General features: G+C 42.1%; 1 protein-coding gene across 1 annotated transcript; it reads right to left on the bottom strand.

Annotated features, from left to right (window-relative positions):
* Nucleotides 1-1,286: 1,286 nt before the first annotated feature.
* On the bottom strand, nt 1,287-15,999 carry LOC149281446 (receptor-interacting serine/threonine-protein kinase 4-like). The gene is made up of 8 exons (XM_089499298.1): nt 15,818-15,999; nt 10,212-10,503; nt 7,911-8,059; nt 7,442-7,491; nt 5,982-6,140; nt 3,909-4,000; nt 3,089-3,344; nt 1,287-2,233 (listed from the first exon to the last, which is right to left on the bottom strand). The coding sequence occupies exons 1-8, from the start codon at nt 15,997-15,999 to the stop codon at nt 1,287-1,289; spliced, it is 2,127 nt and encodes a 708-aa protein (XP_089355424.1).
* Nucleotides 16,000-16,277: the final 278 nt, after the last annotated feature.

Here is a 16,277-nt window from a genome sequence, read left to right as displayed (position 1 = left end):
TTGTTATATTTAAATGTTCCGGATTTCTATTTTCATTCAGAGAAATAGCCGGCATAATTCATAAAAAACATTTTCTTCGTTTACGGAACTCCTACTGTAAATTTAGTAAATAAATTTTAAAAAATTGCTTATAGGAGGAAGAGCGAGGATTGAGATTAGGTGGAATGGGACGGTCCCCTTTAATCACTGGTTTAAGTATGACAATTATTCTATTTTAATGATTCTTTTTTTCTTTTAGGCACAAAATGTGTTTTCAGAGTGTCAGAAGAGGTTAAAATCTGACAGTGCTGTCCTATGTTCGAAAGGTCCAAGGAGTCGAAAGATTCTAAACCATGAGTTAGCAATCACTAACAGGCTTGGCTCTCCCGTGTCCTCTGTTCGACTCGGCAGGAAAAAGATACAAGAACAATAAGAATACTTATTTGAATAAAATATGGAACGGAACATAACCAAGATAGACGTTTACGAATCCTGCATCTACAGCAAAAACGGACACTTTCGCCAACTTCACTTTGACACTCCAATAAAATGGACATTTTTAAAAACAAAATGGTTTGGTCCTGTATAAAAAAAATAATTTGGCTTTTAAAATCGTAAAACTTTCAATAAAAAAAAATAAAAATATATACCAATATTGTTGGTTTAGGCAGAGAGGATCACAGATGCCAAAACAGTCTAATTTTTAAAAGCGACGTTGGCACTAAAACAGAGAGAGTTTATAAGAATAGAACTAAAAGAAAATTGAAATAAATGACCTACGGATTTTGCAGGACGGCATGCAAATATACGGATCAAAAGAAAAAGTTAATGTTGGTATATGAAAAAAAAAATATATATATATATATATATATATATATATATATATTATTATTTGCATACTGGGCTGCACGGGGACATTGAGGGTAGAATGAATATGAAAATATATATATATATATATATATATATATATATATATATATATATATATATATATATATATATATATATATATATATAGTATGCACTGGCATTTTGTTTCTGGATCTACGGAACCAACTAAAAATAATCCTCTGCAAATAAAATCATTGGCTTACGAAGCAGAAGTTTGTACCCTGATCCCTCATTACACAGAGTAAACGCATGATGTGAAACACACGTGGATAAACAGAGAGAAGCTCGTTGAAATTAAAAAAAAGTCCAAAGTCTTTTAAAGAACTTAAAACCAAACCTCTGACGGCCACTAATTGCAATAAAAAAAACCCAAATAAAATAAAAGGATTATACGCTTAAGCAGTTTGATGATGTCATCAAACCGATGTTACGCTTTCAACCACCAAATGGGAGTCTATTTCGAGACACTCGGCATTCTCCCTCTCATCCCTTAGAAGACTGGCGGCGGCCAAACGCATGTTAATGTTTGCCAGGTCCAGCGCGGTGAGCCCTTCGGCTGTAGTAGCGTTAATGTCCGCACCCCTGTGTAAAAGAAGCCGGGCCGTGCTGGTATGGCCAGTTTCAGCGGCCACGTGGAGAGGGGTTTTCAGCTGGGCGTTCTGAACATTTACGTCGCAGCGCAAGTCCACAAGGATCCGAGCGACTCTGTAATGTCCTCTTTGAGCAGCTAAATGCAGCGGGGTTCTCCCGTCTGACGTCTGGACGTTTATATCTGCCTCGTTCCTTCGCGCTAGGATCTTCACGATGTTAAGGTGACCCTGCCAGGCAGCATAATGGAGCGATACCCAGTTATCCTGCCCCGTGGCGTTGATGTCTGAACCCCGTCTGATAAAGAGGCGTACGATGGCCTCTTGTCCATGCTGACAGGCAACGTGCAAAGGTGTTCGGCTTTTAATATCAACCTCGTTCAGGGAGGCATTTTTTTCGAGGAGCAACCTGGTTATAGCTTCGTCGCCGTTTTGGGACGCAAAATGAAGAGCTGTGAAGAGATCTTCATCTTTGGCATTGATATTAATTTTTTTGCCAAGGAGAAGTTCAACGATGCCTTTCAACTTCTTCTCAGCCGCAATGTGGAGGGGAGTGGAACCTTTTGCGTCGGTCATGTTGGGGTTGGCATTGTACAACAGGAGCAACTTTGCACATTCTTCTTGACTGGCTTCGACGGCCAAGTGAAGAAGGCTGGACCTTCCATCGAGCATCAAGTCAACATCTTGAGGTTGCAGGATCTTCATTAGTTTGGCAGTATCTCCAGCCATAATGGCATCGACCAGCTTCTTCTTTTGGATATCAGTGGCGCTAACATCTGAGAATGACAACAAATATATAAGTGTTGGTAGGAGTACTCCCAAAACAAATCCAGACAAGGGCACATGCATGATTGTAGGGGATGTTTCCATAGGGTGCTTGGTGCTCTTTAAGGGTCTCTGGTGATTTCCATTTTTTTAAGCCAGCTGGCATCATCTTACTTCCCTGCCTCCCGTGGTTAGGATGCCAAGTTGTTTTTTTTCCGTCACAGCAGGCGGGTGGCATGTCCTTGCCGGTCAAGGAGTTGAGGAGACCGAGACATACGTTGCGGATGGCAAGTTTGGTCTCAATCCTCCCCCAACCTCCTTTTTAAGGCCAGCTGGTGGTCAGCATGCATGGAGGGTGTCTGGAGGTATGGGAAGTTTAGCGGACAATGGGGAGTACTTTATGGTGGAAGTTTGATTGGGTGACTGGATTAGGTTTTATGTTATTTTGTAATATTCAGTTTGTGTAGAGTTAATTACAGAGTTTTTATTTCGTAGAGTATTCTGGACAATTCCAATAAACGATCTGGCTTGTATCTATACATGGTTGTTTGTGGCTATTGGGGGGGGGGGGGGTGAGTGGTGTCATGGTTGGGTGGGCTGGTTGGTAGGCATAACACGGTCCCCACTATCTTCGTACAAGGTTACCTTAACCAATCAACATCCATCAGCAACACTTGAGGAGAGATAGTGGGGAGGAGCAATCATGCGGAATAGGAAGTTAAGATACATACAGGAAACTGTAAACATCATTATATGCATTTATTTCGTGTCCTGAATTGCGAAAAGCGGGATTACGGGAAACAATGTGTTAACTGTAATAAAACAAAGATATTTTACATACTAAGCAACCATTCCAAAATACTCACCGTTTACTGAGCAATCCTTTTCAAAGGACAGTGACAGGGATCCCCTGGAGGAAAAGGCAGAGTCGACAGAAGACACGCCAGAGAGGCGCTTGTCACTAGGAGCCAGCTGGGGTTCAGACGTACAATGGCTGAGGCTTCCGGGGCCTTCCATGGTCTGCGAAATGCCGGAGTCCAGCTGAGACAGCAGCTCGGACAAGCTGTAGTCCTTATCGAAGGGCGGCATGGGACTCTTATAGTCCGACTGGGCACCCATTTCCTTAAAGACACAAATACATGCAAATGAAGATGCAGTGGAGGGAAAAAAAACCTACATTACCGCCAAAAAACATAACTATTACCCCAACTTCAGCCCACACCAGAGACTTGATATTAGACCAGGTCCAGCTAGACATTTAATGGGACAGTCATGGGTCATTTCCAGACATAAGTGAAGCACATGAAGTTTGCATGGTTCTCTTTTTTTTTTTTTAAAGTTTTTGCCCCCATAATATAATGTTTTCAGGCAGCTGTATATTGACCATTTGTATGAGATCTCGCTCTGTTATCCGAGTTAAATCTACTAAACCCCCCCGCCCCCGACTCCTTATCATACCGCCTGCAGGAAACAATAGAACGGCTAAGTCTTAATCACACAGTCGGACACTGTGACTAATGAAAGTCTATGATGGTGTTTGAGGCGAGGAAAGCAGCTCTGCAGAGTGTTTCTCAAAAGAAACATTGTGTGGAATGCGGCAAGGGCTTTATTAAAAAAACAAAGATATTTTTTTAAAAAATGACGTAATTGTTCCTTTAATTCCCCTGGCCGGCTGTAACGCATTACCTCCGGCTCCACTTGCTGCCTCTCCTCGCACGTCACAGCATTGATTTCATCGTCATGTTTTGTACACAACAGCTCGGTCTCTGAGGTAATCTCTAAAGCGCAAAGGACAAAAAGAAACAACAGTTACGAAAACATGTACCAGCATTCCAGTAAAAAAACCCAAAATATATATAATAAATTATATACACATATATACATACATGAGTCTAGGGTTATTCAGTAAAAACATCAAACGTATCAGATAATTTGGGGAGACAACCAGGTTTACATATACAGAGAGAAAGATTTGATGTATTCCCTTGTTTACAGCCTGAAGCCCGGGAGCAGAGATACAAGATATCTTGGAGTCCTCATCTCCTTACCGCATAACAAGTGAACTAACGAACGAATGCACACGCACGAAGAACGCTTGGCAGCGACAGCCCTTGGAGAACATTAGACAGCTCGAATAAGGAGCCCTTGGGTACTCCGCTCTATAACAACATTCGCCAGCTGTCAAGACACGCTCCTCGGGCAAGCAAGGGGCGATGTACGGAGCCGTCGGCTCGCCCGAAGAACGAGCAGTAACTAAAAAGTTAGGATTGTAAAAACAAACGGTAGAGGGCATGGGATAGACATACGGCTCCTGAATCTAAGACGAGACCAACGACTGATTAAGGTCCGAGTCTTTACAGCAGGAGAAACGGGCGACTAGACGGGGGCCGACTCTACGCTTCATACTTATATTGAAAGAGAGTAGAAGTTAAAAATCTATTTGTTGTCCTCTGACGCGTGCAGCGATAATATGACTGGGGCTTTAATGTTCTTCTAAGTCATCAGGTCTTCTCTCCTCTGGGCCTCTAGAGTTCTGAATCATACGCCATCTAATCCCTGCCCTGCTCAGACTTGCAAACTCAAAGATTGTGTACATTTTGTAAGAATCAGCTGCAGCCCCGAAGCGGCCTCCAACAAATCGGAAACTGCGCCTACCGCTCAACAAATAGACACGCTTCCTCCCAAAAACGCACCCGACTGAAGGTCAACCGCGAGCGGAATCCCAAAATACAGGCTTACAAGAAAAACCTGAATATCCGTCGTGAAGTACGTCTCGGGCCGTGTAAAATAAAGCGGGTACAAGTTTCAGAAAAAGGGGTTAAGCAAAGGGCTCCTTGTTCAAAATAAATGAGCAAAAAATACAAAGAAATAATAAAAAAAAGTGTAGATGATAAATGGGATAAGTTTATATAAAAAAAAACAAAAAAACAAACATTGAATTTCAAACTAAAACGAGTGTCCTAATTGGAGCGCTCATGACTATTTACTTTGGGTAGTTGTTAGGATGAACATTTGACACTTTTATAAAACATCCGGCTACTTAGCCCCAGTTTATAAAAAGGCACGTCAGCCCCATATGTAAATTAGAGAGGCTCATTTGCATACAAGATTGCTTTGGAAGGATACCTTCCCTTTAAAACCAGGAGGGTAATTCTTCCCCCTGTGACTTGTTGAGAAGTTGAGGGACACGCTTTCCTTCGCACGCTATGACATCATGAAGGAGCCATTATAGAGCGTTTGGCACCAAAAGACTCGTTCAGAAATCAAAATATAGCATAAGCGCCCCGTGATCGAAAACCTCAACCGTGTATTAATTAATAATCCAACGACAACAAGTATCGCAGGGAACTGCTCATTATTAATAGGTTATCAAAAAAGTACGGGAAAAAAAAATAAAAAAATTATGCCTACATCACAAGATACTGAGAAAATAATATATCAAAAATTCATAGGGAGAAAGTATGATCCACTTAAACGTAAATCATGATTAGACAAGTGTATATATACAAAAAAAGAGAGGAAACAGCTAACATCCCTAGTAAACCTTTATAACACACAGGAAAAACGTCCATAAGATAAAAAAATATATACCGTATACCCTATATAATAAAAAGATAGTTAACGTTGCAACGCCAGCATATAATATCCATGTGGTGAGGCCACCGAGTCAAAGTCAACGAATCCACTCGAGTCATGATCCAAAAAGTATAAAAGTGAATGAGAAGTTAAATGTAGCCAAAGAGTCGTTTCGCGTCTTACCCTGAAACGAGGGTCTCTTGTTGGGGACGTTGTGCCAGCACGCCTGCATCAGTGTAATCATGCCTTCACACTGCTGGGGTCTGGCCCTCGGAACCTGAGACAGATCCGGACGGTGCCCGTTACCCACCTTCACCATGATGTGCAGTATGTTCTTCTCGTCTGGAATGGGGGAAAAATAATAATCCTGATGTCAATTAAGGTTCCAAAAAACCCATTAAAGTTCAGCTCCTAGTTAAGCAATAGTTTGTGTAAAGGAACGGCTCGCGGGGGAACGGCCACCACCATCCATAGTGGGGGCTACAGATTCCTACCATGTACTCCATAAATGTCAGAGAATATATAGGTTTTATTCTCCATATTAAAAACTCTTAGTGAATGCACGCTGGTTAAACAATGCCTTGCGCAACCCCCTCGGCGCGCATGCACGGCCCAGGCAGGAGACGCGGACCTTTAAATAATTATGTCCGTGCGTGCCCCGGCGTGCTTAAACTTACTGCGCCCGGAAGGCGTGGGAGTGCGTGCGGAGAACTAACTAAAGAGCTACTGTGACTAGAACCCCCATTACGGCCCGCGGCTGGGTGTCCAACATTTAAAAACATCGGATTTTTAAATGGTGCCAACAGATTCTGTAGCGCTGTACAAAGGCATATAAATAAAAGACACAGAAGGTCATCAAGCACCGACAAGTTAAAGTCACACGGAATAAAAAACACGACCCATGAAAACCCACGATCAGACATGGTCTCTGTGCTTAGTCCCTCTTTGCACCCCTATATAATTCCCTTTAGAGTGTAAGCTCATATGCCGAGCTCTCATAAACCCACCATTGTTGCCAGGAAGTTTGTATGAAAGCCTAAACTTCAAACTTAAGGGCAAGGGGTCCTCAACTCCTGGTTTACCTGCACGTGTTAGTGTATGTTTTTTTATTATTATTATTATTAAGAAATAATATTACGCTAGCCACCCCATATGCAAATTGCACAGGGCTGCGTAATATATTATTATATTAGTAGTATAGACAATGGCATAATGGTTAAGTACCGGCCAATTAAACGTCACGTAGCTCTGATTGCACAAAAATGAGTAATCCGGCTTCTGATAACGATGGGGATAAATCATGTGACCCGCATTATTTGCAGACTGCGGCACAGACCGAGATATAATCCTTTGTCCTTTTCAAATAAGGTTGGGTGTCTAAGCCGGGGAATAGCGAAGATCGCCTCTCTATATACAGTATGTAAAAAAAAAAATTACACCGAAGATGCAGCCCTGCTGCAGCAACTGCCCTAGATTAGATTTCTACAGAAATTAGTAGAACTGTATTACGGGGTTCCGTACGCACCGTGTGAAAATAGACAAATATAATATATATATATATATATATATATATATATATATATATATATATATATATATATATACACACACAAAAAAATGTATAAAATAAAGGGGGTTTTTACCTGCAAAGGGTTTTCTCTGGGTAAGAATTCCCCAAATCACAATCGCGAAACTGGAAGAGAAACAAAAATGAAGTCACCGTGTTAAAGGTTAAAGAGCTCCGTTCAGAGCGCACAGAATAACCAACGCTAAGAATAAAACGCATGATCGGTCCTCGAGCGAAAGACGTCTCACAAGATAATTCCTCCTGCTGTAAAGATTCCGACCTTAATCAGTTGTTGGTCTCGTCTTAGATTCGGGAGTCATATACCTATCCCATGCATGTTTAATACCCTCGCTGTATTACCCTCTAGCACTTCTGCTGGGAGGCTGTTCCACTTATCTATCACCCTCTCAGTAAAGTAAAACATGAACTAATTGCAAATTAAAGTGTGCATTAAAACGCATTATTCTAAAGACATTAAAAAGGAATATTTGATATTTATGTGAGGAAAAGGGACAGATCTGCTAAGTGGCATTAAGCGGCATTACCTGTACACATCGTGCATGGTGTCGAAGTTCCGGTTCTTCTCCCTGAAGCGCTCTGGCGGGAGGTATGCGACGGTCCCGCAAATCCCATCTATACTCAGCTCATGCGAGTTCGACAACCCGTTCCACTTGGCCAGCCCGAAATCAGCGATCTGGCAACGAAAAGAAAGAAACGGGAATGAAACATTTTCTAGAACTTTCTACAGTATCAGGAGACCCCTTCAAAAAAACTACAGTAACAGTTTATCAGATTTTAGGAATTTAACAATGTAATTCTTAGACCAGTATGTACGACTCTTCTATACGCGTTAAACCCCATTCGAACATCCGAGCAAAACGGACCCCGACACGCGTTCAAATTAAAACCAATTTTGGGGACTGGACCGTTTCCTATAGACACGCGACTTCTAGTAGTGAATAACGCCCAAACCCAGAAATAATTACTTAAAGTAAAGCCAAGTTTGCCTTTTTCCTCATTTTGCCAGGAACCTAAACATGGAATGGTAGGGAACCCGGGGTCCCCGTCAACGGAAGGGAACAAGTGCTTTACCACAGACTTGGTCAACGTGACTCGCTATTTTCAGGTCACGGCATACTTTGTGAACCCAACTTTTTAAGTAAATAAAAACATCAAAAAAGCGCTTAGCTATAAATACAAAACAGAGACCGTGCCAAGTGTCATGAGACGCTGAAAAACATCCCTGCGTTATCGCAGGATTCTGTGCAATGAGGAAGCCGCGGGGCCACAAACATTCCTCCGTGCGCAGCCCTGTACTCCACACGTACCGCGTCCCGGCTAATAACACGGTGAATCATTAACCGGTTATTACGGAGCGCGTTTATCAATAGCTGTGCAATCGCTCCCATCTTAGAAGCCCGGGACGGCATTCCAGTCATTCTTCCGGAATCAGAGCAGCGTTGTGAGGACAGCGTGTACCACAATAAAGCATTTCTCCCCGCTTGGGCCGCCGGCCAAAGAGAGGTCCTACGGAGACGTCAAACCGGAGGAGTCACCCTAAACCACGAGCGCCGCAAAACATTAAAAACAAAAGAGTTACCCTCTACCCGCAAACAACCGTTTCTGGGGCAATTTATGAACAGTGGTCTTCTCTCCATAGTAACCAATCAGGTGGCTCGCTCCATTGGTTGCTACGGCAACCAGAACCTTTTCAAGGTAAGGTTGACACATAGCACCCCCACTGTACAGGTGAAGCACTAGCTGGGTTAGATTGTAAGCTTTTACACCTTGGGCCATCAAAGAACAGGTTCTGAAACAATATTGAACACAATTAAAGCAGATCCCTCCATCACAAAGGAACATAATCGAGAACCGGTGTTCTAGAACCATTCTCCTTGCAGCAAGGACCATGGGACAATTAAAGGCAGAGAATCTAGATCGCGAGGGTCTTCAGACCTCACTTTTTCCAATCAATTTCCCTCCAAAAATATATTTTATTTTAAGCAGAATGAGCCAGAGGGACACGTTTAGCCACAATTCACTTTTCCTGCTTCAAAACCGGGACGTGCAACCAAAAGCCGGGTTATCGGGGCCTTGAGTATCGCCGCCATAACTCAGAGCCCTACAACCAGTGTTCACGTTGCCTGAGACTTTAATAAAAGGAATAGATCAGAGACAGAACCCTTCATTTGTGGGATTTAATGAAACTTTGCAGCCAGAACCGGCTAACTTGAAGTTCACAGGAATCCACGGGTCTCCCAGACAGTTTAATGTCACATCAAACACATCCAGTCAATGACGGCCAAATACCTTAATCCTCACATCACGTGGTGGCTTCGGCAGGCGAGAGGCGGCACGTTAAAGAACCCGCAGACAGGCAGGCACAACGTTTCAATAAACGGCAACGATGTGTCTTACAGACCTGACTCTGGCCTTCTGCGGAAACTTGGCCCACAGCTATTAACATTTCAAAGAAAAAGGCTGCCCCCCCCCTCACCCGAGTTCTAGATTTATTACAGATACAATAAAAACTTCTACGACGATGGGAGAACGGTATAGTCATGGTACGTGTCCTTCTAGGCGGCGCCGTAACCATTTCATGCAGGGGGGGGGGTGTTAAATGATTACTTATGCCCAAAAATGATATAAGAAATTTAATCACGAAGTTATGCATTTTGCAAATATGTAAAAAAAATAAAATATATATATATGATCATACAAATGGAATATGTATATTTCTTATGGAAATAACTCCAAATAAAGTCCACCCCCCAAAATAAATACCGGCTCTTGCTATACTGCTGTCCCAAAAAGGCCACGAGCGCAGAGTAGGTAGAAGCACTTACTTTAACGTGATAGTGTCCGTCCAGCAGTATGTTGGCGGGCTTGAGGTCGAGGTGCAGAAGCGGAGGAGACATGCAGTGCAGGAAGTTCATGCCCACGGCCGTCTCGTGTATGATCCGAAAGCGCAAATCCCACGGCAAGCGCTCGGAAGCCAGCAGCTTCTCCAGAGATCCGGTCTCCATGTATTCCATGACCAAACCCACTGGATCGCTACAGATCCCATACACTGGCAGAATGCACCGGAATTTGGCCATTTCCATTTTCTTCGCTTCTTCCACAAGTTCTATGCGTTCTCTGTGCAAACAAAAAAAAAATACAATTGGTGACGTGGCATATTAAATTTTTTTTTTATTATTTTTTTTTTTTTTTTTTAATAGCACCATCATATTCAGCGGCGCTGTAGAATGGGTAAGATAAAATGACATAACAAGCAGTCCAAAACATAGTTCGGAAAATTCAGAAATGATAAAGAGGTCACTGGTCAAAATGAGCCAAAATGTTTAGAAATCTTTATACGAGAAAATAATCTAGGAAAAAAAAAAAAAGTCAAAAATATCTATATCCAACAAATACTTTTACCTCCTGCTTAATAGTGTGTGGGATTTGGTGTAATAAAGTCTGTATTTTAAACAGCATCCTAAATTAAACTAGGCAGGTGTAGCAAATGTAATTTGTAATATATTACTTTGTTATATATACTTTGGGCTACCTATTTACAATACCTGGACTGTAAGCTCTATGGGCGATTATAATGTATATAAAAAAAATTAAAAAAAAAAAAGTTGTTCTGCCAAATTAAAACTAAATACTTGTATTTAATTTATATATTAAAAATAATTTAATAAATTCTTAAGGCTGTGCATTAAATAGAATTCATATCTCAAATTACCCCCTAAAAAAAATAAAAAATAAGTATATATTTATATTTTTACACAACGTGAGATTCTAAATGTTTGAGTTCAAATGAAGTGCGAAATAGTATTTCTGTTATCAGCGGGAAGCGAGCCAAGGAGAGTGTTGCAATAAAATTTGGGAGGATATCAAAAGTTTTTAAAAAATGTAAAATAGGTTTGTACAATCTAGAGAGTTTTCAGGCCGATAAATAAACTTTAAACATATAAGTGCATAGCTTAGTAAAGTGTTTTCTGATAACGCAGGAATGTAATTCGGGCGGGGGGGGGGGCATCAGGGGGTCCGTCATCTCCACTAACGGCCGGTAACCAAAAGTACAGACACAGGCCAGAACGACGTTTATTTTTTTTGGTTGCAGAACCCGCGTCGCGGCGGCGTGTCGATCAATTTACTGACATGTACGGCACAAGGCAAACCACGCCAAGGGTGTCACGGCCGGTTTAAGGTTAACCCTCGCACGCCCCGATCACGCGTGGAACCAGATAGACGACAAATGGCAAAAAGAGGAGGCCACCCAGTACCTTTACACACAGAGAAGGCAATGGCCCTCAGAATTGTGTTTAAAGGGGGCAACACGGCCGGGTCGTCTTCATAACACACGGGCCACACGGCCGGGTCGGCTCCCGTTATCCAAAATCATACCCACCCTTCCTCAAAACACTTTGGGGGTCCAAACCGGACACCTGTGTTAGGGAACGTTACCCGAAGAGGCTGAGCAAGAACAATCAGGACTGTCCTGCGAGACCAGGGACGGTTGGGAGGAATGCAAAAGCGAACACCTTTTCATTCACCTCGTAGAAGGGGAACCACAAAAGGCAACCTCCACTGCGGGTTACCCGTGGGTTCACGGGCTACATTGTAGGGCGTACTTCAGAGGAGAAAACCTCCCCTCCTTTGCCCCGAGCCACAAGCACCATGCAGCCATAATCCCAACATGCCCGGGCACATGTATTAAGCAACCGGCTACGGGCCGCGTGAGCGGAGAGAGGTGAATACGCGGCTCTACCTCCCGAAAACAATGGCCTCTCATTAACTCTTCCCGTGCCACGGGATTGCAAGTGTTTTTTTGTGCTGGATTTACAGAGACTCGGGAATCGTCTGCCTTCTCGCTCACCCTGCGTATATTACCGAGTTATATAGCGCCACCACATACCGCAACGCAGTAGAGACATGTGTATATCTGGGTGTGTAATGCAAAGGGCCGGAAATCAGCCATAGCATGAGATATTTACACGTTATTAAATATATATATAAATTCTATTAAAACGCAAGGAAAAAAGAAGCCGGAATTATTTACGATCTAGGAGTTTTTTTAGGTTTCTTTTTTTTTTTTGGATTCCAGCCGGGTTTTTGCAGATCTTGGTTAAAAAAAAAAAAAACACCTTACAAGAGGCGAGAAGGGCCCTGGTCAATGGAGCTTACAATCTAGAAATAGACTTAACATCTTAAAAACGGCAAACAATAGCATTCAAGAGATGACAAAAGGATTCGATTATAACAAAAAGGAGTATTAAAGAAAAAAAGCAATTGTTATGCGCTGCCGCCCAGCAGACAACAGATAAAAGACAATCAATCAATGAACTGCTGAAGCCCCCCCACTGCTGAGTGATGGCTTCTCGGGGAAGATGTGGGAGTAGTGAGAGTGGATTTCCCTCCAGCCACGCAGGGACACCGCAATGAAACTAATATCACCGAGCGCCTAACGCCAGAACATTTCTAAGCCGGCAGCTAAAACACCAGGAATTGGGCAGGAAAAAAAACAAAAAACACAAAAGACACCTCAACGGTCTCCAACACAGTTTGCGATACATTATAGTAGACACAGTAACACAGGCTTTAAAGACCTTGGTGGTCTTTTTTTTTTTTTTTTTTGGAGGAAGTCTTAAAGATCATAGTTGCTAACAGTCTCGATTGCCATCACAATTCCCATAACCATTGGTAAGCGTGCATTCAGAACGACAAAACTGTGAGAAACCCGACGCGCATGATAGACGGAGACGTGGTGTTTAAAAAAAGTCGATGAGGTCAGAGAGCAGTCAACATACAGCCCTGAGGCTGAACACTATCAGGCCTCATCCGACACGCACAGCATATAACCCAATAAAAAGGAGCATAGAAATGATCCGTGCACTGCGTAATCGCTCAAAGATCTCTAAACCTGGGAGCCCCCGGGGCCAGCTGCCTCGGACCCCACCACCTCTGAAGCTCCTAGCAGACCCCCTGAGAAGCTGAATTAGCATTGGTTCCTACAAAGCAGGGCGCCCACCTTCTCTAGAACAGGCCTGGATGAGCAAATACAATAAGAATGCCTTATTAATACCATGGGGACACAAGAGCTAACAATCTATAAAAATAAACAGCAAATATGGCTATCACGTCCTCGCCTTTAAATAGGAAAAGTAAATCAATTAACGGACAGATACACGGTAAAGTTGCCGTTAAGAATATTTTTATTCTCGGGCACACGCTTTTCCGTGCAACAAATACTTTTCTTTGCTGCAGAGACACGTGACATTTTTCATGGGCTTTTGCAAAGTATCCCAAGAACACGGTTACCGTAACGTATTTGGGGGAAAAGACCAAGAAAATAGATGGAAAAATCAAAATAAATAAAATACAGATTTCTGCTGTTAACCAAAAGCAGCTATGAAAGCTGGATGATGGGGGGAGAGCCTAGAAACATATATTTAAGGAAGGGGGGGGGGGTCAGGCCACATATTAACAAAACAAGAAATAACAGAAATTTTAGAAATTACCTCCAGTAATGTATACTCTTTAACACATCATTGTATGCAGTCATGTGACTTGCCCTGCTCAGACACCACAGTGAGCGGATGCTTTACGCCAATGCTAATGAAGTCCTGTTTACCTAATGAAGTCCTCCCCTCCACAGACTTTCATGGGTCTTAAGGTCCCTCTCTGCTTTTTAGACTGAGGAATTCTATTGTTTACCACGCTGTAATATGATAAGAACTATGTCTAGTAGACTGGTCCAGGACAACAGTTGCGACATACAATGTATTTTGTGACAACATGTTTAAAGCGTGATCGTTACACGTTATATACACGGCATGTGGTCTCAATGTCTGTCTACACTTAAAAGCCACAGCCTAAGGACATCCAGCTGACGATCTCTATTTACGTCGTTCAAACATGTCTGCTCGTTGTCCCGGACGGCTCAGAGAGTCCAAGGGACTGCTTACGGCCTTCCTGCAGGTTACGTACTCTCATAGGAATAAATAGGTGGAACAGCCTCCCAGCAGAAGTGGCAGAGGCCAATACAGCAAATTAATTTGAAACAAGCATACGGCTCCTGAAGACAAGACCAACGACTGATTAAGGTCTGAAACTTTACAGAAGTAAAAACCGTGGAGACTAGACGGGGTAGAATGGGTCTGATCTGCGAGCAAAGTCAATGTTTTTATGTAAAAGCCTCTCCTTTTGAATTAAAATAAATAGGTTTGTATATAATGTATATAATGTTTCTTTTACACTATACTACCCCAGAAGGGTTAACCAAACATTAAAGGTCTCACTTTGTAGGAAAACAGTTTTTTTCTTACGATTTTGCACCACTTTTGATTACATTATAAAGAAAAAAAATGAAAAAAATATTAAATTCAAACGGGCCACAAAAATAAAGTCAGGTCACGAGGATTTGCTCAACAGAACACTTTTTATTAATGGGTCTTATCTGCTGTCAAATTCTATATTTCTATGTTTTACAGGGGTGTTAAAAATAAATGAATGGCTGGGAGTCATGGGAGTTAAGCACCAGCAGGCCTGGAAAGCATTGCTTAGCCTCATCCGAGTCAAAAACGTGAATTTCCGTATCAGAAACGCACAAAACAAAAGCCACACAATGGGACAAGTTTACGGCTTTAATACGATAATATTTTTCTTGTAAATGTAATTTTTTAAAGACTGTATAGTTTCCAATAGGTGGTTTATAACTCACATAAAAAAGAGAGGCAGGAAAAACATATTTTGCTTAAAAACCAGAGACATTTAGACCACTCCTTGGGACCCATTCCAGCATCACAAGTGTGATCCGAGAAGCGGGGTAACCCAACCCTCACACTGCCAAACAACTGCAAAAACGATGTTCTATAATGTACAAAATTAAATGTTTTTTTTTTTTTTGTTTTTTTTTTAAAAACCATAAGTAAACTTTTTAGCATGTATATAGTTATTCCAGATTTCTACCAAAAATGAATTCCGCTTGTACAGCAACGGAAAAAAAATATAAACACGCAACTTCCTAAATCACATGTAATAAATTCTGGTAAAATGAACAATTACATTATTATACTTTCTGAATATCAGGATTTCTAGTACAACAATTCAACAGAAGTTTATTTTTAATATATACCGAGATAATAAATAAATAAAAGTTACAAATAGATAACATTTGGGGTTTTTTTGTGAAGAGGTGACAATCTGTCTCATGTAGCTCCCAAAATAAGTAACTTACCAATAAACTACAATGTATATAAATAAACCTAAATAAAAAAAAAAAATGTAGAGAACTGATGTGAGGTTAGTGAAGATATGATTTAAACCCATATTACTTCTAGACCTCTATTTATCATGAAGCTATATGTAGTCCATAAGGGAGCCTTGGATAGTATATATTTAAAGGGTCCTCCAGCCCATGATCCTCCTCCCAGCCTCCATCCACTAGCCTTGAACTTACTTCTCATCCACATGCAGACTGGGAGGACACTTGATGGCCAGCCATGTTTTCCAGGAGATGTGTTTTACTTTGTAGACCTGTCCAAATCCTCCAGATCCCACCTTCTCCCACCCAGAGAATTCCCTTGAATCAAAAGTCCTGAGCAGCCCCATGTCCCAGGGGGAAGCACACTCCTTGTCCATGGTGGTAGTGGTTCCCCCCCCACTCAGCTAGCACTGCAGCTCCTCTCTACCTCTGCCTCTCTCCTCTACACTACTAACTGCTCCCTACCCTACCAGCACAGGTGATTAAGGTGTGTTCCTCACCCCCGACGTCATTTCCGCTGGTTATTTACCTTTAGGACATACTGGGAGTAATGGGAGGCTTGCACTGCCCCCTGGTGGCCAGCCGGAGCTCACTTTGATACAATGTGTCAGCCAAGTTTACTGTGCGGGCAGCTGCCGGGGACACTGGCAGATTT

This window comes from Sceloporus occidentalis, unplaced genomic scaffold, assembly GCF_023333645.1.
Source record: "Sceloporus occidentalis isolate IW3139 unplaced genomic scaffold, rSceOcc1.0.p SCAF_132, whole genome shotgun sequence".
Taxonomy (NCBI): Eukaryota; Metazoa; Chordata; class Lepidosauria; order Squamata; family Phrynosomatidae; genus Sceloporus; species Sceloporus occidentalis.
The sequence above is the reverse complement of the archived record's forward strand: the minus strand, read 5'-3'. Positions and strand labels throughout refer to the sequence as shown.

Coding starts and splice junctions, on each gene's coding strand:
- LOC149281446 (XM_089499298.1), bottom strand. CDS start 15,999: ATGGACAAGGAGTGTGCTTCCCCCTGGGACATGGGGCTGCTCAGGACT. Junction 8,060..10,211: donor ACGGACACTATCACGTTAAA/GTAAGTGCTTCT, acceptor TTTCGTTGCCAG/ATCGCTGATTTCGGGCTGGC. Junction 7,492..7,910: donor ACCATGCACGATGTGTACAG/GTAATGCCGCTT, acceptor TTTCTCTTCCAG/TTTCGCGATTGTGATTTGGG.